Here is a 19,843-nt window from a genome sequence, read left to right on the forward strand (position 1 = left end):
TATAAGAAAAGATAAAATAAGTTCAAATAAATAAAAATCAGGTGAATAAAACACACCTTAATCAAACAGGACAATTTTTTTTTTTTTTTTTTTTCACCCGGTAAAAACAACTCAAATAGGGCAATAATTTGCTCTCCTCGTTCAAAATCAAAGAGGGAAACAAGCTTAAGTCGCTTTCTTTTTCCATTACCAAGCCATGTTCATTGTGAAATTGACAATTGATAACAATGATAATTAGGGAATTAGGGATCGGTACAGAGATGTAAACTAGTCTCCCTAATATAGTTAGCAATTGACTAAATTTAATACTTGTAAACAATATTGAAAACTCACTTATGGCCTTAGTCATTTTGGACAAAAGGTAAGCATAAAATCATAGCAATGCCAAAATCATAGCAATGCCAAAATCATAGGTTTTAAATTCAAACCAAGTTCAAACTTCAGAAGTACATTATATTCCATAAAACAAGTTTAATCGAAGTTGTCAAAACTACATTCATCAAAGATGATGCAGCTTTAATAGAAAAGTTAAAGGTTAATTTTAAAGACATTACAAAACATAGTATCTTAAGCTCTAATTTTAAATAAATAATACTCGACTTTGAGATTTTGGGTATAGTATAAAATGGTTTTAGGCTGGGCTAGGGCGTGAGCCTAACCTATGGGTTTTAGGGTTGCATAGGCCCAGCCCAAGCACAATCCTAGCCCATGGGCTGATCCAAGCCCGCAGGCTTCTTTAAGAAAAAAGAAAAATATTACTAATTTCATGATATATACTTTACGGAGTACGCTAATTTATCATACAATTTGTCAAAAAAAAAAAAAAAAACATTCATATTAGCTTATACCAATAAATCCCATTAGAGGTGGGGAACTCAACTTGTAACTTTGAAGTCACGAGTTCAAGCCCCACCAATTACAAAATGCTTGGGAGTAGGGGAATTCCCTCAACCCCCCTCCCCCCTCTACTCTCAAGTGATGACTTGCGTCAATGGGCTAGCTAAACCTGTGAGAGGTGCCGCCTTAGAAAGGTCTTTCTTCTTACTTTTAAAAAAATAATAATAAATAAATAAATATATCCCACTAGAGGCACTTTAGGCCGGTTTAGGGTAAAGTTTCCCTTACCCTTCCCCCCACTCATAAAGTGCCTAGCCCGTTGAGAGATTTCAACCTAATAGGGCCCTTCTCCTTACCAACCCAAAAAAAAAAAAAAAAAAAAAAAAATTGTACAAAACAATATACTAACTTAAATAAAAACTGATATAGCCTTAAAAAAAATATGATCAGAGAGAAAAAAATAGAACACTGGTAAACAAAGGAATAAACAAAGGTTGTAATTAAAAATACTACGTAATACTTTAATAACTATAACAAGCATCATGTAGACAAATGAGGCCTCCCTCAATAAGAGTTTAACTGAAATAAATATCATGTAAGCATAACAGAGACCTCAATATAAGTTGACTGAGAAAAACATCAATCCAACAACAAAACTACACTAATTGTAAGAGAACTAGAATCAGAAGAATTTTGTTATTAAATGAGAAATTATTCCATTTTAGACTTTTAGTTCTCTCTATTGGCAGGGATCTGTAAACAAAATTTAGTACCACAACTCTCAGCTACAATAGATTGTTACAGAAGCTTTTAAATACAGCTAACCAGAGAATTACCCAAATAAACGAGCCTGTAGATTAAGACAATAAGAATCCCTTGCAATAATATTCACGTCAACTATCAAGAGCGCCAAGGGCTTTCATGTCCTCCAAGAAAGCATTATATGAATCGTCAATGCTTGGTGCTTTTGGTGCTGATGTGGTTGTTACTGATTCTGGTTTTGGAGCAGAAGTCATGGGCTGTTGAGAGATAGGTGCGTTTGTCATTGCTTTTGGTTTTGGCTTTGGAAGAGCAGACTCTCTTCTAACACGTACAGATGCAGGAACCTGTAGCCACATCATAAAAATGAATATTGTCTAGATACGATCCACAACAGTGATGTTATAGTTTTGACCTTTTAAAAAAAGTAAATTACCCAACTAATAACGCTATAGTATGATAATCAATACCAGTGACATAAAACCAATCGTATCAGACAACACAATAAGTTTTTAATTTCCAATCTGTATAAAAAGTTACATCACTAGTTCAATATGTTACAAACTAAACTAGCTTTTCTGAGAATATTCTACCAACTCAGGTATCATAAAACTCATATGCTGCAATTGTAAATCTAATATGTCTAACAAAAGCTTAAGCTAAGCACTTCAACAGCAGTATTATCCGTAAAATCCATTGTATCACAACACATCTGCCATCATGTTGAAGGCAAAAAGTAAGAAACTACTATAATGGACTCAGTATGCACTCCCAAGCTACCGATTCGGGTTTACACTCGAAGGAGGAAACAACTTGACACACAAGACAAAGGGGGAAGAGACAAGCAGCAGGGGGGGGGGGGGGACAGATGTGGACAAAACTAATCAATGAAACAGTAAGGGAGGGAGCAATAAGAATTCTGCAGACATAATACTCTGATTGAGTAGTGACAAACACAATTAATATTAGGTTAACTTGCAGTAGTCCTTGATTATAACTAGGAAGTGACATGGCAGTAGAATGCATGCGATTCGTGATGTTTTGTAAATGAGACAAGTAGCCTCAAGTTACTAAGTGGAGAGTAATAGAATCAAGCTATTTTTTGTAGTTAAAGTTTCGGGCATTGTTAATCAATATCAAGCTTCCATCTTTATTAATCTGTCTCGTCAGCTCATTTTAACAAACTCAGAAATTTAATCTATTACAGCTACTAGTAATTATCTATTCCTAAGATTGTCCACGGTCAGATATCACATAATCTATATACTACAATTGCAGACCTAATCAGCCAAAAAGCTTTTTGCTCAACACATCATAATTTCCACCCAAACCTCAAAATCAAATAAAAGAATCCACCCAGACCTCTATCCAACCAAAATAATACTAAGCAAAACAGAAAACATTTCAAAAGTGCAATTCATCAAGTGACTGCAAGGTTTATAAGAATAACAGCTTCTACTTCAAGCCAGAGTAAACATACCATAGCTGTGAGCTCTGGTGTGTGCTGAGCTAGAGGCCTCTTTACAACTGTGGGTGCAGCTGATTTAACATAAGATGGTTTCTGTGGAACAGTTGGCCTCATTGCAGTTGAATCATCCTGTAGCATCATCGGTGGTGGACCTGGAGGAAGTGGAGGTCTCATCATAGGAGGTGGTCCAGGGGGAGGACCAAAAGGTGGCCTAAGCATAAGTGGTGCAATTCCAGGGGGTACAGGTTGCCCTGGAAATCCAGAAGCAGATAATGGTGGCCTTGAGTCTGGCGGAGGGGGTGGAGGGAATCTTGAAATGCCTGGGGGTAGCACATCAGGCTGTAATGCAGGGAGTGCAGCCGGTCCTGGGCCTCCAGGCATACCTGATAATGGAGGCTGCCGTGATGGAGGTGGAGGGACCATTTTTGGAAGATCATTGCCCACTTCCTGATTTACAGCATCAGATTCAACACCAGATTGATTCCCTGCAAATTTTGGGGGAATTCCAGGTGGTGGAGGTGGTGGAGGGAGGAGAATATTAGATCCCTGCAAAGAATTACCATTCAATATCAATAACTTCTCATTATTGAAACCTCCTTGTGAATCAAGTACTAAACCAAGCAAGCATTGCTCAAGTACAAGTCAATATAATTTCAATCAAACATAAGGCAGCAATATAAGGTTCAAGTACATCCTTCAGTCAATTTGGTAATTCAATTCTGAACTAATAAAACAAGGGTATCACGATGTCAGCCTGCCAATACCCACCTCCAACCAAAAAGGAGGGAGGGAAGCATAATTGCAGGTCCAAGTACATCTTGATCCTTCAGTCAATTTGGTAATTCAATTCTGAAATAAAAACACATGGGTATCACGACATCAGCCCACAAATACCAACCTCCAACCAAAACGGTGGGAGGGCAGCATAATTGCAGGGATAGTGAGATCTTTGCCAAAGTCACGAATGAGAATTACCTGCGAATCTTTTGAAGTAGTGCCATCCCTCTCACTTCCAGAAATACCAGGTGGTGGTGGTGGCTGAGTGGACGGAGGGGGTGGAGGACGAACTCCAATAATCTCTCTAGGAGGAGGGCCAGGAGGTGGTGGAGGAGGTGGAGGTAGAGGCAATGCTGATGCCAAGTTTGAATCCGAAGACTTCGGAGGCATCGGTGGTGGAGGTGGTGGAGGCAGAGATGAAGGTATATCAGTGTCATGACTAGAATCAGGATCATCCATATTCGGCAAAGGAGGTGGCGGAGGCGGTGCAGGCAACTCAACACCATCAAGATCTACAGAAGATGCAGCACCATTTGACGAGGAAGCTTCTGACAATGGAATCCGAGGCCCTGCCATTATATAATGTAAGAATTAAAAAGGGGCAGGCACAAGGAGTAGACCATAAACAGAGCTATAATGATAACAATAACAATATCAATAATAATAAAAATGGTGCTATTAGAAGAAGAACAAACCTATAGAAGACTTGTACATAGGAGGCTTTCCAGGGGGTGGAGCTCCTGTGGGATTCAACGTTGGATGATAGTATACAGAATCCTATAGGTCCACACAAACAAACGACATATAAAACATAAATAAATAAGGGGGAACAGGCAAAAGTAGTTCAAAAATTAGAAATTCACGAAATATATTTCCTCTGTCCAGTGTCCACTACTGATGCCTAATTTTCTTAATTCCACTCCCAGTGTCCATTTACATTTCACATTACAGAGATAATGATAATGCATCCTCTTTAACCAAGACTTAAAGACTATATGTTCAACATGATCTCTTAAGCAAGACTATCAGAGCGAAACAGAGGGTATAGCAAAAAGAAAGTAGGACCAAGCATAACTTACTTCAGGTTGTGGATGCTTTGCTCTCTCCTCCTCTTCGGCTGAAGTCCGTCTCTGTACAGGTCCCAAATGACTGCAGCAGATTCACCTTGTATCAGAGAAAAATATTTAATACATAACTGTTGCAACAAAACAAAATGAAAGGAGAAGTACCTGAACATAACTGGATCCTCACCCTTTTCCTTCATTTTTTCTTCATACTCCTGCCAAACAAAAGCATAAATCATCATATCATCTCAAGTTATTCCAAGGTCATACACAAATGAAAAGAACAAAAAAAAAATCCAGCACACATTATAATTTCATGCATTTATTTATCAGGGAAAAATAAGGTGCACTTACACAGCAAATTGAGATGTTCTACCAAACATAAACATGACATACATATTTAAGGGGTTGTTTGGTACAGGAGTTTCAGGAAAGGGATAGAGATGTCGTATCAAAGCCCCTGTTTCCCTTCGACAATATTTACAGTGTGTTAGAAATAAAGAAAGGGGAAGGAGAAAAAGGGGGAGGGAGGGGAAGGGGAGGGAAGAATGATGAGTTTTCCTTGTAAATCTCTCCATTGTTGGAGAGATCAATTTCTTACAATTTAATTCCTCTATTTCTATCCCCTCCAATTCCCTTCCTCATTTGTTATCCAAATGAACGACAGCCCACCCCTCTATTTCTCTCCCCTCCAATTCCCTTCCTCAAAATCCCTACTTGAGTAAGGTAGAACCAAGTGAGTACCTAAATAAAGTTGTAAAGATAATCATAAGGCGTTCACATCATGAAGTATGAAGGTGAAGCATTTGGTCTATGGGTTTTGGTTTTTAATTATGAATATGTAGCATATTCCTCCATACAAACATTATAAAAATAAAAATAAAAAATAACATAAAACAATCATTACACTTTACATAAGAGGAGAAGAGAATTGTTTAGTGTTTTAAAATAGAATAGTAATGAATCATGGAGGAGAAGAGCTCATAGAATTTGTTCGGTGGAGAGAGGAGTAATAGAAAAAGAGGGAGAAAAAAAGGAAAATAAGAAGAGATGATGGCGCTAAAAATGAGAAATAAAAAGAGGGAAAATGCCTCATTTATGGTTTTGTAATCAGCACATGGGCTGGGTCAACATCTTACATTAGAAAATGCTTTAAAAGGTACTTCCTCAGTCAATTTTTAATCTTTACGCTTTAACAAAGAAAGATTCCAAATGTAACGATTATAAAGTGACGGAGGGAGGTGTAAATTACAATAACTTTTTTATACTACCTCCGTTTTGAGTTCTACCCATTTACTCTTCACAAGGTCAAAGTTTTAAAATTTTGACCATGTCTAATTGTGTATACATAAGAAAAAACATTATCAAGTTTGATCTTATCAGATTAGTATTGTTATGAATTTAATATACCTACTTTGTATAATTTACTAATGCACAATCAAAGAAATTGATGGTCAAAGTAGTTTATTGGAGACCGCGTAAAACGCAAGTGAGTAACACTTAGTAAAACGGATGGAGTACAAAATTATTTCTCACAAAACCTAATTTTATCAAGTACTTTTTGACAAATTTTGTTTTCTTGTTTGTCTATCTAAAATACTCATGCAAAAGTCAATTATTTTGACATCCCCTTTTTTCCATTCATTGCCTTTGCCATGTAGGAACTAAGCTCCACATGAGGGTTGGGTAGCAAATCAAAGCCCACAATAATATAAAGCAATGCGACTTTAATCGATATTGCCCCAATGTGAATTCCTGACGATATAATGGGTTGGGTTCTCCGTTTCTAGCAAAGGAGTGTGGCCTCAGATATTTAAACCTAGGTGTACCAAAATTACAAGTTCAAATAATGGTTCATATCCATTTGGACTTCAATTTCAAAAATGGGAGAATTTTAGCTTGGATTTAAAAGGCCAAGGCCAAGGCCAATGCACACCCCTATCAACAGTGCATATGATATAACAAAAAAAAATAAAGGCCATTAAATTTTAGTTAAGATTTTATTACTCAACTCGTCTAGTTTTTTCTCCTTCCCTTATACTTCCTCTATTTCTATTTAGTTGACGCGTTTGATTTAGGCACATATATTAAGGAGAGGAGAGAGAGTGAGAGAGAGTGAGAGAGAATGAAAAAGCAAGTGAGGTAGCTTGTAAATGTAAGGTAAAAAATTTACCCCAAAAGGAAACGTGTCGAACAAAAAAAAACTTCCTAAAAAGGAATACGTGTCAACTAAAACGAAACGAAGGTAGTATAACATTTGTAGGGTAGAGAGCCCAACTTTACAACTTGCATTTCAAACACTATATGTAAATGGAATATTGACAATTCAAAATCCCAAAATGTTTTCAGCACTCCGGTTGCTTGTTTAAAACATCTCATTTCCATTTCAGAACATTTCTATGTTTCATACTTCTTCTATTCCAAGTTAGTAACCGTTCTTTTTGGCACGCATATTAGGAAGTAAGATAGGAAGACCAAAATACAAAAAGACCCATAAGTCCATAACCACCTACCCCTATTCCGGTCCTTCTCCTACCTTAACCTGCAAACCAGCCACTCCACCCTCACCTTTATCTAGTCCACTGCCAACTTCCTCCACTACTCATACACCACCACCCCTAGATGACTGCTCAAGGTACGGGTATTTGAAAAAAAAAAAAAAATCTTTCTTTGGCAAAGGGCATCTTCGGCGTCAAGGGGGTCACGGGCCGGCAGTGGCTTTGTTAAAGTAGAGCAGTAGCAAAAGCGAGTAGTTATAGGGCACCCTTTTCTTTTTATTCCTATGTAGAAGTTTCAAAATAAAACAAAACAACCAACAAGAAACTTCCCAAAAAGAAATATGTGTCACCTAATTTGGGATGGAAGAAGTATTTCGCAAGTAGCTCAATATTTTGGTGCTTCACATCTCTTCGGTATGAAATCCCTTTAGAGGATCCTTTATTATAAAACAGCAAAAGAAGTTTCAGGGAGGGACAAACAAATAAGAATGAGTGAATGACAAGACAGTGTGCCTAAGTGTAGCTCATGTGTCACATACAACACAGCCGGTAAATAGGAAAAGAGTGCCCACATAGACCCTTATATTCATGTCTTGGGTTCAAATCCCACATATTACAGCAGCTTCTTTTTACCCATTCTACATTATTTAAGTATAAATATTGCTTCACGGCCACCTGTTTTCATGAATGAAACATTTGCTAGGTTGTAAAAAATAAAAATAAAAATAAAGAAGCAATTTTGATCCCCTCTAATTAATTTTTTTTTTTTTTTTTTTTTTAATTATAGCTATTACTCCGTCCGTCACAGTATTGCACTCAACTTGTGTTACCTTTTGCACAAAGCTATAGGTGACAAGTGGTTGTTTGTTTATCAATTGTTATTTTATTGAAAAAGTAAATGTGATAGACATTAATAGGGTATTATTAAAATTATATGAAAGAGTGTGGGGACCAAAGTGTAACAAGATTCTGAGGGAGTATCATTTACCCTTTCCTTTTTCATCTAACTAAAAATACTTGCTCATAACAAGGTTCAAAGTGTCCTCAAACTAAAAAGAAAAACTATAGGTACATCAAGTTACCTAATGTTTACTTTGGGACATAGAGGCACCAAACGCAAATAACATAGATAGTAAAAAGGACAAACATATACATACATACCTTTCTCTTCTTCATAACAAGGTTCAAAGTATCCTCAAGCTGCCTTTTCTTGTGTTTTCTTGCTTTGTCAAGTGCACCTTCAGCCTCTGTGCATTTTGGGGAGAAGAATGAACAATTTAGTCAGATAAAAGATTGCAGAGAGCCAAAAATATCTACAACAACAAAGTTCTCAATCCCAAATGGCAAGTGCACGCCGTTAAGAAATGGAAATTCTGTAGGTGTTCCTGTGACAGAAACCTAACAGCCAGATATATACTATAAAGTAAATAAGCGATACAGTAGGAGACTTAAATATCAAGAAACTTTTAATTTTCCTAGCCTTATCACCATGATCATGATGGAGTCCCATACCAACCATCAAATGCCAAAAACCTGCTATTACTCTCTTTGACAAAAGTCAGAAGGGACAACTTGCAAGCAAAATCAGAACATTAAGTGTAAAGATGCAAGTGAAAGCTTTGACTTAGTTACTAGTTCTAGAAAGTTCAATACTTCTGATTATCTACAGGCTCACAGACCTTTTAAGGATCTTTCACCTCATGTGTTCTTTTAATGTGTTAATAGTAAAAAGACAGGAAATAATCTATTCTTACATTGTTTTGAGGCACTGTTACTTTGACAGTGGTTACTTACGATTATTGGGATTCATTGGATTGCTCTTGCTACTCTTCAAGACCAATTGCATATTTATTATATAAAGTTTGATAGGTGTAAGGAGCATAAATACTGTGGTAGGATAATTTTCAGTTATTTGAAGATGATTCAATTGAAGCAAAATGACAAAATTATCTATGGTCAGGTGTCTTCAATCTTCATTGAATACTTTGTGGAGCAAGTGGTGTATTAAGCTTCTATTTAAGCTCACGCTTACAGGGCTTTCTCAAAAACATCCTGTTTTGATATATTGGGTTTCTTTTTGATGTGCTATTGAATGAAATCTGTTTTTCATATCCAAACAGAAAAGATTGCTATGTGAACAATCCATTGAGAAGTTTCCTTCACATAAAAAAGAAACAAACAGTAATAGATATAAACTTTCAAAGTTCAAAAAGATACTTCCTCCGTTTTTTAATACTTGCAACAAATACTTTTTCACGGTATTTAAAAAAAGTGGGTCTCACATGATATAACACACTTAAAATGGGGTTGAGTGATTGTTAGGAGTATAATTAAGTTGGCCATGAGCATTAAATAAGGGTAATAGACTAATAGTACACTTTTCTACCACAAAAACTTTCGAATTATAGTGTGTTGTAGGTATTCTGACATTTTCATTTTCGGGAAGTGTTGCAAATATTAAAAAATGGAGGAAGTAATATATTAAAGCATAGAGGAAAAGTATTGTGCCAAAGGCATGAGAACCATCAAACTTTGCTCATATCTAGTGAAGCAAATAATTTCAGTAATGTCAGCTTACTCATCATCTCTAACTTCTGAATCTGATCTTTGATCTGATCAGGATCCTTCTTCAAAAGACCAACCTCCCGAACCTTTTTTCTCTCTTTCTTGTTCTGTCCAAGCCAATAATCATATAGATATAAGATAAGAGTCATAAGAAGGATAATCTAAACAAATGCATTCAATCAAGATTGTAGTACAATGACAATCAATCAAAGCCTTAATCCGTAAGTAGTACAATGACAACATATCATACAAATCATGACAGCTTAAGCTTGATTTATATACAAATTAAAGATCAAGACAATATTCTCATAATATAACTTGAAATCAGTGATCCATCTTGAAAACATATCTAAAACAAAAGCAGTAAACCAACACAAATGTCATTCTCTCCTAAATTCCGTCTACACACATGACAACCACAACACCGGTGTCCACAGCTCCTGTGTCCACAGCTCCTGTGACTATATCATTTACAAGCTGTCAAACTCTACCTCGACAATTTCAATTTTCAGGTACCTGAGGCTGAAAGTCAGTACAGCAACTGCAACCAAACTTGGGAATCTTGCAATTGGTAGCATTAGCCACCACTTACAAATATACAAACAGAAAGATCATCTGTTTTCTCTAAATGATTTTCTGGATATACCTACTAACACTAAATAGCTTTATATCCACCAGAAAAATTTGTCTTTTCCTGATCCATAATTTATTAGCTCCATCATGCTTACTATTTACACGTAAGTACAACAGTAATACTTCTAAGGGACTATAGACTCTTCTGGGTGGCTCAAATGGAGAGCAGAAATTAGATTGTGCAATTATGGGCAGTTAAAATTTTCTGGCTAAAGTTTGCTTCAAGTGCGCCTCGGTTGCGCCAGGGCGCTTTTGGTGCACCTCGGGCACTTTTTGTGCACCTAACCCAAAACGCCTTGCCCAGACCAAATTAAGCGCTCATCCCTGATCACCTTGGGGCCAGCGCTTTTTCAAACACTGATATCAAGTTGTTTTCTAGCAAACATTATATTCGGCATAAATGGCAAACAGACAACATTCCCCTATAATAAGCCCCTCCATACTCCACTTGCTACATATGACACTCAAAAAGGCATCTATTTCTTTCCATGTGCTACAATCAATCAAAGCCTTAATCCCGTAAGTGAGGTTGGCTACATGAACCAAACATGATTATTCTGTGTGGTCATCCACAAAACTCTTCCTCCTCCAACCCTTATGATCCAATGCTTCATCCTCATGCAAATCCATATACTTCATATCCTTCCTAACTCCTTCCAACCAAGTCATTTTCGATCTCCCTCTCCGTCGTTTAATCCCTCCATGGTCCCACTCTTCCACTCTTCAAACCGATGCACCCTCGGGTCTCCGTCTTACATAGCCTAACCAACGCACGCGACTTTACTTTATTTTGTCTGCAATGCTTGTCACCCTTACTTTCTTACGAATAACCTCATTTCTGATTCTATCTCTTAGAGTGTTCCCGCACATCCACCTTAACATGCGCATTTTTAGAACCCCCATCTTCTTAACATGCTCGTTCTTAGAAACCCAACATTTTGTACCATAGAGCAACACTGGTCGTCTACCAGGACTGCTCCAATCACACATAACATTCCTGTGGCTGCTTTTCATTTAAGCCACGATCAATGTCACCATTTTTCTAGACGATTGATCCAAAATACTTAAAACATTCACTCATGGTCAATTCCTTTCCATCCAAACTTACCACTTCATCACTTGCCCTCCTCCAAGTACCAAAGCGACATACCAAATATTCAGTTCATTGTTGTCAAAATCGCGATCTGGATCGTAGGATCACGCGATCCTACAATCCCATTATAGCCAAACGAATCGGATCGGATGCAAAATCGCAGAGTAAGCAAGATCGCCGTAGGATCGGTCAAGATCGGGTAGGATCGAACGATTCTATTTTTCACTTAAATTATTACAAGGTTGTACAGGATCGGTCAGGATTGAGTAGGATCGATCAGGATCGTACGATCTTACTTTTTACTTATTAAAATGAGCCTAAACTCTAAAGCAATTAAACTTTTTTCTAAGCTAAGAAAATTACTATCCAACTACTAATACTATAAATTTTACCATTTTTGTGGCTTAAAAAATGTTATCAAATTATGTAGCAACCTTTTTATTACTCTTTTTATCAATTTTGTAGAATCTTACGTTCTACGATCCGATTTGATCCTACTCCTTTCTTTGATCCAAAGTAGGATCCCGATTCTGATTACCTTGATTCAGTCTTACTCGGACTTGGCTTAAACCCTCTAAACCAACCTTTGTCTCAATTGCTCCAACTTGGCATTAACCCCATCTTTAATTTCATCCACCAAAACAATATCATTTGCAAACACCATACACCATGGAACCTCATCTTGAATTGGTTTAGTTACCTCATCTAAAATCGTGGAAAAAAGAAAAGGGCTTAAAAATAAAAATAAAAAGAGAGAGACCATTGCCAAACTATTTATAGTCAAAAGTGAATGTATTTGCTCTACCCAAAAAACTTCTTTATAATTGACATTTAAGTAAAAAAAAAAAGTCATCCTTTGAACTCCAAATCTTCTTTAGGTATTAACCACAAATCAAAACTCACACCAAAGTTTCCCAAAAACCTCTGGTTTCCATCATTCATCGCAAACTTTAATGTTACAGAGTACAAGTGAAAAAGGTAATGGTAATGACTCTATTTTATTGCAAGTGTGATTCCAAGAAAATTGGTTCCAACACAGCAAACGCTAAGTATGATAAACAAACAAGACATCAGAAATTCTTCATTATCGCAGTCAAACTTTTTATACGTGTGATCAACTTATCCAATCTCCTCCAATTCATAAATCAATAGCCTCCTCCTCCTCAGAGGCATGAAATGTATGAAATTCAATCCCCCGAAATTCAACAATATCACAACAACCATAAGTTCTTTTTATTTTACGACACCAGTTCACCGCAACCAATTCAACAAGCTCTAAAAATCTGGCAAGAACAATGCAACACAAATTTCTCCATTTTGTTCAAACATTAACTAAAAATTATAATTGAATATACATAAACAGTAAGCATTAACAAAAATACCTAAACCAATACAAAAATTGCAAAAATCAAAATTAATACGAAACATTCAAAATGAAAACCCTAGAATTCAAAACAAAGTGATAATACAAAGAAATTGAATAGAAAAAGGGGAAAAAACACTAACCCTTTTCAATTCCTTTTTACGAAGCTCCTTCCGATAAGCATCAGTAGGGTTCATGACTTTGCCTCCTTTCGTTGTCTTCACCATTTTTGCTGGTTTTAGAAAAACTTCCCTTTTTTCTTTTTTAGGTGTTGATGATTTTTCTTTGAATTGAATTTGAGAAGTTCTTAAAATATGAAGAAAAAGAAACCAGAAATTGATTGAGAGCTGTGATAATGGCGATTTGTGAATCTTTCTCTCTCCTCCCTTGGCGTTGAGTGTTGTTTCCGATGCTTGACAGTAGAGAAATGCCCTTATTAGAATATTGTGTGGGAGTTTTCCGGCTTTTCACCGATAAGCTCGTTAATAGGATTGGTTGCCCATTGAGTCGTAGGGGTGTCCGTTCGGACTTTGGCTAGTCTATCCAATCCGAAATATATTTGGACTTTCATTTTATAGTCCAAATCCAAAGTTTTCAAAATCTAATACAAATAAAAATTTTATAGTCCAAACCTGATTTGAATTAATAATAATATAAAAAATTTCATAAGAGCAATTCCAATAGTTGTAGCTAAGAACTTGCTTGCATTATTAAATAATTCCTACCTACTAGCTTAATCATTGGAGCTAGAAAATGTAAATAGTTTGGCCAACCAAATTAGCTTTGTTAAGCTAATTTGCTTGAAAAAAAAACTTTCTAAAATAAAACAAATTAGAATAAATAAAAAGAAATTTATCAACTTAAATTAAGGAGGTGTGGTCTATTATTTAAATTGTAAGCTATTAGCTAGTCATTGGAGCTAAAATGACAATTAGCTTACAAGCTTATGTGGCATGGCAAGCTAATTTGACAATTAGCTTGTCGTTGGAGTTGCTCTAAGAAATTCTTAAGAATCATAACTCTAATAAAGAAAACAAATCCGAATTAATAATAAAAAAAATTCGTAAGAAATTCATAATGGGCTATTGGGTTTGGGTTTACTAATGTTAATGGGTTGAGGTTTATATTATTATTAGTAGTAGTAGTAGTAGAAGTATTAAATCAGAATCCGTGCGATACACGGTTTATATAAGAAAACCTTTTAAAAGCACCATTTTGCGAAAAAAAACCTTTTAAAAGCTTTTTGGTTATAAAAAAAAAAAACCACCACGTTCATTATTTTTGCGAGAGGAAACCCATTTTCTTAATTAGCTTCTAATTCACTTAATTAGATTCTAATTTCCTCCCATTTCTTCTAATTAACCTCTAACTCACCCAATTACTTAATAATTAGATTACTAAAAAAAATCCACCACCCCAACCACAACCAACTGTCCCTTCCCTTTCTTCCTCCCTTTCCCCCTCCCTTTCCCCCTCCCTTGGAAGCAACCCCCTCACCCACCGGACCGTCGCCCAAATCCCGGTATCTCCGACGACCTACCGCCATCGCCGGTTAACCCTCCCTTTCCCCTAATCTCCATAGGCGACCACCATCCCTTTCGAATATTTTGCTCTTATTTACTCAAACATGCTTAAATCAAGCCCAAATTGATTGCAATTTGATTCTAAATCACCTTACCATCACATACATACATAATCAAACCCAAAACAAGCATCAATTACAAGCAAGATGCACAAAATTAAAAACCCCCAAATAAATTTTCTAGGGTTTTCAAAATCAAGGAGGTGGTTTCAAGCAGTGATTAGGGGGAAAGTGTAACACCCCCAAATCTCCCTCTACGGAAATACTAGTATAATACGTATAATTATACCGTAGAGATAGACTTAGGCGTATTATCGCCGCGTGATTACGCAAGGCTACTCAACTTACTAAATAAAATAATACTTTGCAGCGGAAACTTCAATACTCTTCTTTATTAATAATAACCATAAATAGTAACCAATGTTATGAGTACTCAAAAATAGATACAAAGACCAAGATTCCTAATTGATGAAACCAAATCCCGGGACTCCAATGCATTAATTTATTCACTCCACCTGAAATAAACACTGCTTACCATTACGGTAAACAAGGCAAACCAAAACAAATAAGAAGTAGGGGTTAGCAAAATATGCTAAGCATGGTAAATGCAAGATAATTAAACTCAATTTATTTGTAAACATGCTTTAGAAATCAATTCCAATAATTAATCCAATAATTCCAAACTCATGATTCAAAACCGATTCTCAATATTCCAATATCAATATTCAATAAAACCAATACCAATTATTTTAAAACCAATTCCTCATATTAAAAACCAATTCCTCATAATAAACCAATAAAACCAATTAAACCAATTCCTCTCCCAAGTGTGCACACCCCCCAAGCCAGTCTCCTTATGTTACAAGGCTATTCTTGAGAAAAGACCCGGTCATGCAAAGTCTAAGGCCTTATCAATATACCATATCCGCATAGTGGGATTACCAACATGCTTATAAAGCATAAATAATAATAAATCAATTATTCAATAAATTCTCTTTTAAATCCAATAACTCAACCTTTAATAATAATAATCCAAACCCTTTTTTTATAAATCCAACATGCTTTCAAAATCAATCCTTTTTAAACATGAATAATAAATTAATAAATCAAAACATGTTATAAAAATCAATACTCCAATTTAAGGAAATTTTAGATTTTAACACCAGACAAATCAATGAAAATTGATATTAACACCACCAAAAAAAAAATTATTTTAACACCACATAAAAAAATTAAAATTAGAATTTACCACCAAAATCTTGCTTTTGTTAACGGAACTGTTACTGGGCCCCACTCCAACGGATAGTTTTTACAAATCCTCTTATAAATGCACGATTCTCTCCATTTTTCTTCTTTTGTTAGCAAATTTTTCGATTACATAAGTTGATTCTGGTCGCATTTCATTCCAAAAAGCGATTTCATATTAAGAATTATAGGTTTTTGCTTGGTACGAGGGAGGAATTGAAGGTAGTAACAGGTATTTTTGTTAATACATCAAAATCGCACCTTCTCTCCAATGTAATGGCAACTTGAGGTTGTTTATTATTGTTTAAATTTGGTTAGTTTAGTAATGTAGTCATGTATTATGCTGGATTTGGTGATTGGATTAGTAATTTAGTCATGTAAATGCACAATTTGCAGGTGTTAGGGTTTAATTGAAAATGAAATTGGGGGTTTTCATGTTAATGAGTTTTAATTGAAAGTTGTTGTTGAGAATTTTAATTCGTATGTGTAGAAAGCACTAAACATTATATTCATCCTCAATTGATGCAGATTATGTCTTCTTTGAGCTATTCCCCTTCAAAGGAGCACAAATGCAACTGCGGAGTGGCAATGGTGAGGCTAACTAGCTGGACTAGGGAGAATACAGGGAGGAAGTTCAGAGCTTGCAAGTTTTTTGATCCAGTCACAGAATCAAGGGGGCGCAAGTTCTTCGAATGGGTTGATCAACCCGATGGGATAGAATGGCAAACAGGGGTTATCAACAACCTCTCTTGTTGGATAAGAAGCTGCTTAAGTGTGAAGTGAATGAGTTGAAAAGGGAAGTTGATGAAATCAATGGGCAAAGGAAGTGCCTACTTAATGAAGTTGACAATTTGAAGATGAGATGCAAGACTTTGAATGCTGAAAGAAAGAGAATGAACAGGGACTGCAAGGCAGGGGGGTCTCTTTAGTGAAGTATTTATGGGTGGGCATGACTATCTGTATTAGTTTGTCAATTGGTGTAGTTTTCCTAATGGTTAGGGGTGTGTAGTTGTAAGCTAATAGAAGTAGGTGTTTGAATTATCATTTTGTGACTTGAAGTGTTGGGATATTTTGTGTAATGAAATTCCAAATTTCCAAATATTTTAGTGAATGAATTCCAACTATTTATTATCATGTGTTTGTTGTTCATTACTGATGGTTTTAACTTGAAATTGAAAGCATGCATGCATTAAAGTAGGGATTGATTGGGGAATTGGTGAAGTGAACATAAATATTCATAAATACTTGCCAAAAGGTGTTTACTTCAACCTGTTTTAATGGCAATGACAACCATACAAAATATACCTAACCCAAGTTTCTGATTGTTCAAATGTTAATGCTAATGACAACCCAACAAAAAACTGACATAAGTGAAACATAAAAACACATTGTTTTCTAACTATTACATCACTGAGTGAGGTTTACACCCTTGATATTTTGCAGCTTGCCCCTTGTTATCACACCTGTGTGTGATGGTTGTTGAACTGATGTTGTTGCAGGCTGGCTGGAGGAAGCATTGAGCTTTGACTTAACTTGCTGCTTTGCCTTTGGCTGACTTGAGCTTGGTTGACTTGAGCTCTGTTTTAGGAATGAATAACTAAGTCAGCTTGGAGAACTAACTTAATAAAAGTACAAAAACACATGGTTCAAGTGTTATACCTTTTTGGCAGCTTTGACTTCTTTCTTCTTCCTCTCCTCCACCACCCAAGGAGTATTGGAGGGTGGTCTGCTTGGTGGCCTTAGCTCATCAGTTGCTAGTGCAGCAGGGTTTTTGCAGGTCTTGGCATAATGACCAAAACCTGCACATTTATTGCATTGTTTCTTCCTCTTTACTGTGTTTGGCTGTCCACTTGCAGTAGAACATTCCCCTGGTTCAAGTTTTCTTTTTTTGCTCTTTGGTCTTCCAGGCTGTACCTTAAATGCAGGAGGTTGTGGTTCCCTCATATTCACTCTCTCCCAGTGTTTGGGACCAGGCATAGGTTATGGACACATGGTTCATAAGCCTTCCTGTATGAGTCCATGGTGTAATAAGGGTCCACATATGCCTCTATGTCACCCCTCATGTCCATCATGCATGAATAAGCATGCACACAAGGAATCCCAGTTAGTTCCCAATGATAACAGGTACAAGTTTCCTTTTGTAAGTCCACACACTCTTGATCATCCATCAACTGCACTTCAAATGTTTCATCTCTTGATGGTTGCACAACACACTTCCTAGCAACAAATTCTATCCTAGCCAAGACATTCCTCACATAAGGGGTAAGGTTGCTTGTAATTTGTTTAGAATCCTCCCACTTCTCATTGTTCCTATTCATTACATACCTCCTCATCCATTCCATTTGGGTGAGGATAGACTTATCTCTGGCAGGCTTGATGACTGCATTGAAAGTCTCACACATGTTGTTTAACAACATGTTGGACTTGCAGTTAGATGAAAATGCATGTCTTGACCAAGACTGGGTGGGAATGCTCACCAAATAATCATATGCCTCTTGTGATAACTCTTTGATAGAGTCCATGACAAATTTGAAGTTAAACTGATAGTAATGTAAGCAAATTTAGCACAGGAACCAGTTCAAAAGCAAGACAAGAACAAACATTGAATATGTATGAGAATATTACTTACTTCAGTTGTTGATCTAGATGCTGCCCAAAACAGTTCCTTGTATGTTGACCCAGGGAATTTGAGCTTGAAGTTTGCCCAAATGTGCCTAACACAAAATCTTTTTTCAGCTTTTGGAACTACATCAGCCATTGCTTCCAGTAGACCCTAGCATATTCATTCACACATTGAATAAGTTGTCCTAATTACTTACATAAAGATAAGATTAACAACTAAAAATGAATATGTAAAAACATGAACTCTTACCTTTTGCCTGTCTGACATTATTGTCAGCCCTGCTCCTTGATCATGTGTGAACATTTCCATAAGGGACTCTAAGAACCAACCCCAACTCTCTTTAAATTATTCTCTGCCTCCACTGTTGCCCAAACTAAAGGAAATAGGTTGTTATTCCCATCCTTAGCTACTGCCACCATGATTTGTCCAGGATATGCACCCTTGAGGTGACAACCATCGACCCCAATCATTGGCCTACAGCCCTTAGCAAAGCCATCTCTCAAAGGCCTCAAACAAATGAACATTCTCAAAAACAAAGGGGACTCAGGACTGTCTATACCATCACAACCACATTGCACCCAGAACCAGGGTTATACTTCATCACAGCTCTTCCATAATCCCACACCCTAGCATACTGCTCCCTTGCTGAACCAAATATGATCAGTTTAGCCCTACACCTAGCCATCCATGCTTTAAAGTATGTCACCTCAATTCCCAAGTCAGTAAGAACCCTAGCCCTAATATCCTTAATTCTCCATGCAGAATTACTCCTAAACTCCTCTAAGTACTTGTCTGCTATGTATTCAGCAGTAATCATCCCGTTCTTCTTCACTCTAAGACAAGTGTGTTTCAATTTACAGATTTTAATTTGCCAAGTTTCCTGCTTCACTAGTTTTGATGCATACACCTTAAAATGACACTTTACTCCCCCCGCACATGTACATGCAGGAATTCTACAAGTATAACTGTTGAACTTACAGTCACATCTATACCTACACTGTACTGTAATCCTCCTACTGTCATTATGCAAGAAATAAAACTCATACCTCTCTTGTATGACATGCAGTCTCAATACCCTTCTTAAGATTGCAGCATTCTTGAACTTTTGCCTTAGCTGCAGCTGGATGGGCTTTTGGAAGTCCACATCTTCATTAAACCATGGAGCAGTATCCTCCTCTGATTCACACAAGCTTCTAGAACTCTCTAAATCACCATCTTCAGCCTCTTGATTGACCCTGACTGTTCCTATATCCAGGTCATCTTTCAGATCTGACCTCTTATCTTTAACAACACCCTGATCTATGCCACTGCCTTGCAGTTTCCTCAAAGTCTTGTT

At 36.6% G+C, this 19,843-nt stretch overlaps 2 protein-coding genes across 2 annotated transcripts; both read right to left on the bottom strand.

The window, feature by feature from the left end:
* Positions 1-1,422: 1,422 nt before the first annotated feature.
* Positions 1,423-13,577, bottom strand: LOC145635080 (protein EARLY FLOWERING 5-like). Its single transcript, XM_081686374.1, has 9 exons — positions 13,201-13,577; positions 9,982-10,075; positions 8,565-8,650; positions 5,071-5,120; positions 4,921-4,990; positions 4,537-4,618; positions 4,040-4,410; positions 3,077-3,610; positions 1,423-1,943 (listed from the first exon to the last, which is right to left on the bottom strand). Exons 1-9 carry the CDS (start codon positions 13,282-13,284, stop codon positions 1,731-1,733), a joined length of 1,584 nt encoding a protein of 527 aa, XP_081542500.1. The 5' UTR covers positions 13,285-13,577; the 3' UTR covers positions 1,423-1,730.
* A 4,253-nt stretch (positions 13,578-17,830) lies between these two features.
* LOC145637112 (uncharacterized) lies at positions 17,831-18,774 on the bottom strand. Its single transcript, XM_081688620.1, has 3 exons — positions 18,757-18,774; positions 18,514-18,657; positions 17,831-18,424 (listed from the first exon to the last, which is right to left on the bottom strand). Exons 1-3 carry the CDS (start codon positions 18,772-18,774, stop codon positions 17,831-17,833), a joined length of 756 nt encoding a protein of 251 aa, XP_081544746.1.
* Positions 18,775-19,843: the final 1,069 nt, after the last annotated feature.

The sequence above is a fragment of the Chenopodium album genome, chromosome 6 (genome assembly GCF_948465745.1).
Source record: "Chenopodium album chromosome 6, dcCheAlbu1.1, whole genome shotgun sequence".
Lineage (NCBI taxonomy): Eukaryota > Viridiplantae > Streptophyta > Magnoliopsida > Caryophyllales > Amaranthaceae > Chenopodium > Chenopodium album.

Coding starts and splice junctions, on each gene's coding strand:
- LOC145637112 (XM_081688620.1), bottom strand. Junction 18,425..18,513: donor CATCTAGATCAACAACTGAA/GTAAGTAATATT, acceptor CATTACTATCAG/TTTAACTTCAAATTTGTCAT.
- LOC145635080 (XM_081686374.1), bottom strand. CDS start 13,284: ATGGTGAAGACAACGAAAGGAGGCAAAGTCATGAACCCTACTGATGCT. Junction 4,619..4,920: donor CAAAGCATCCACAACCTGAA/GTAAGTTATGCT, acceptor GTGGACCTATAG/GATTCTGTATACTATCATCC. Junction 3,611..4,039: donor CTACTTCAAAAGATTCGCAG/GTAATTCTCATT, acceptor AATTCTTTGCAG/GGATCTAATATTCTCCTCCC.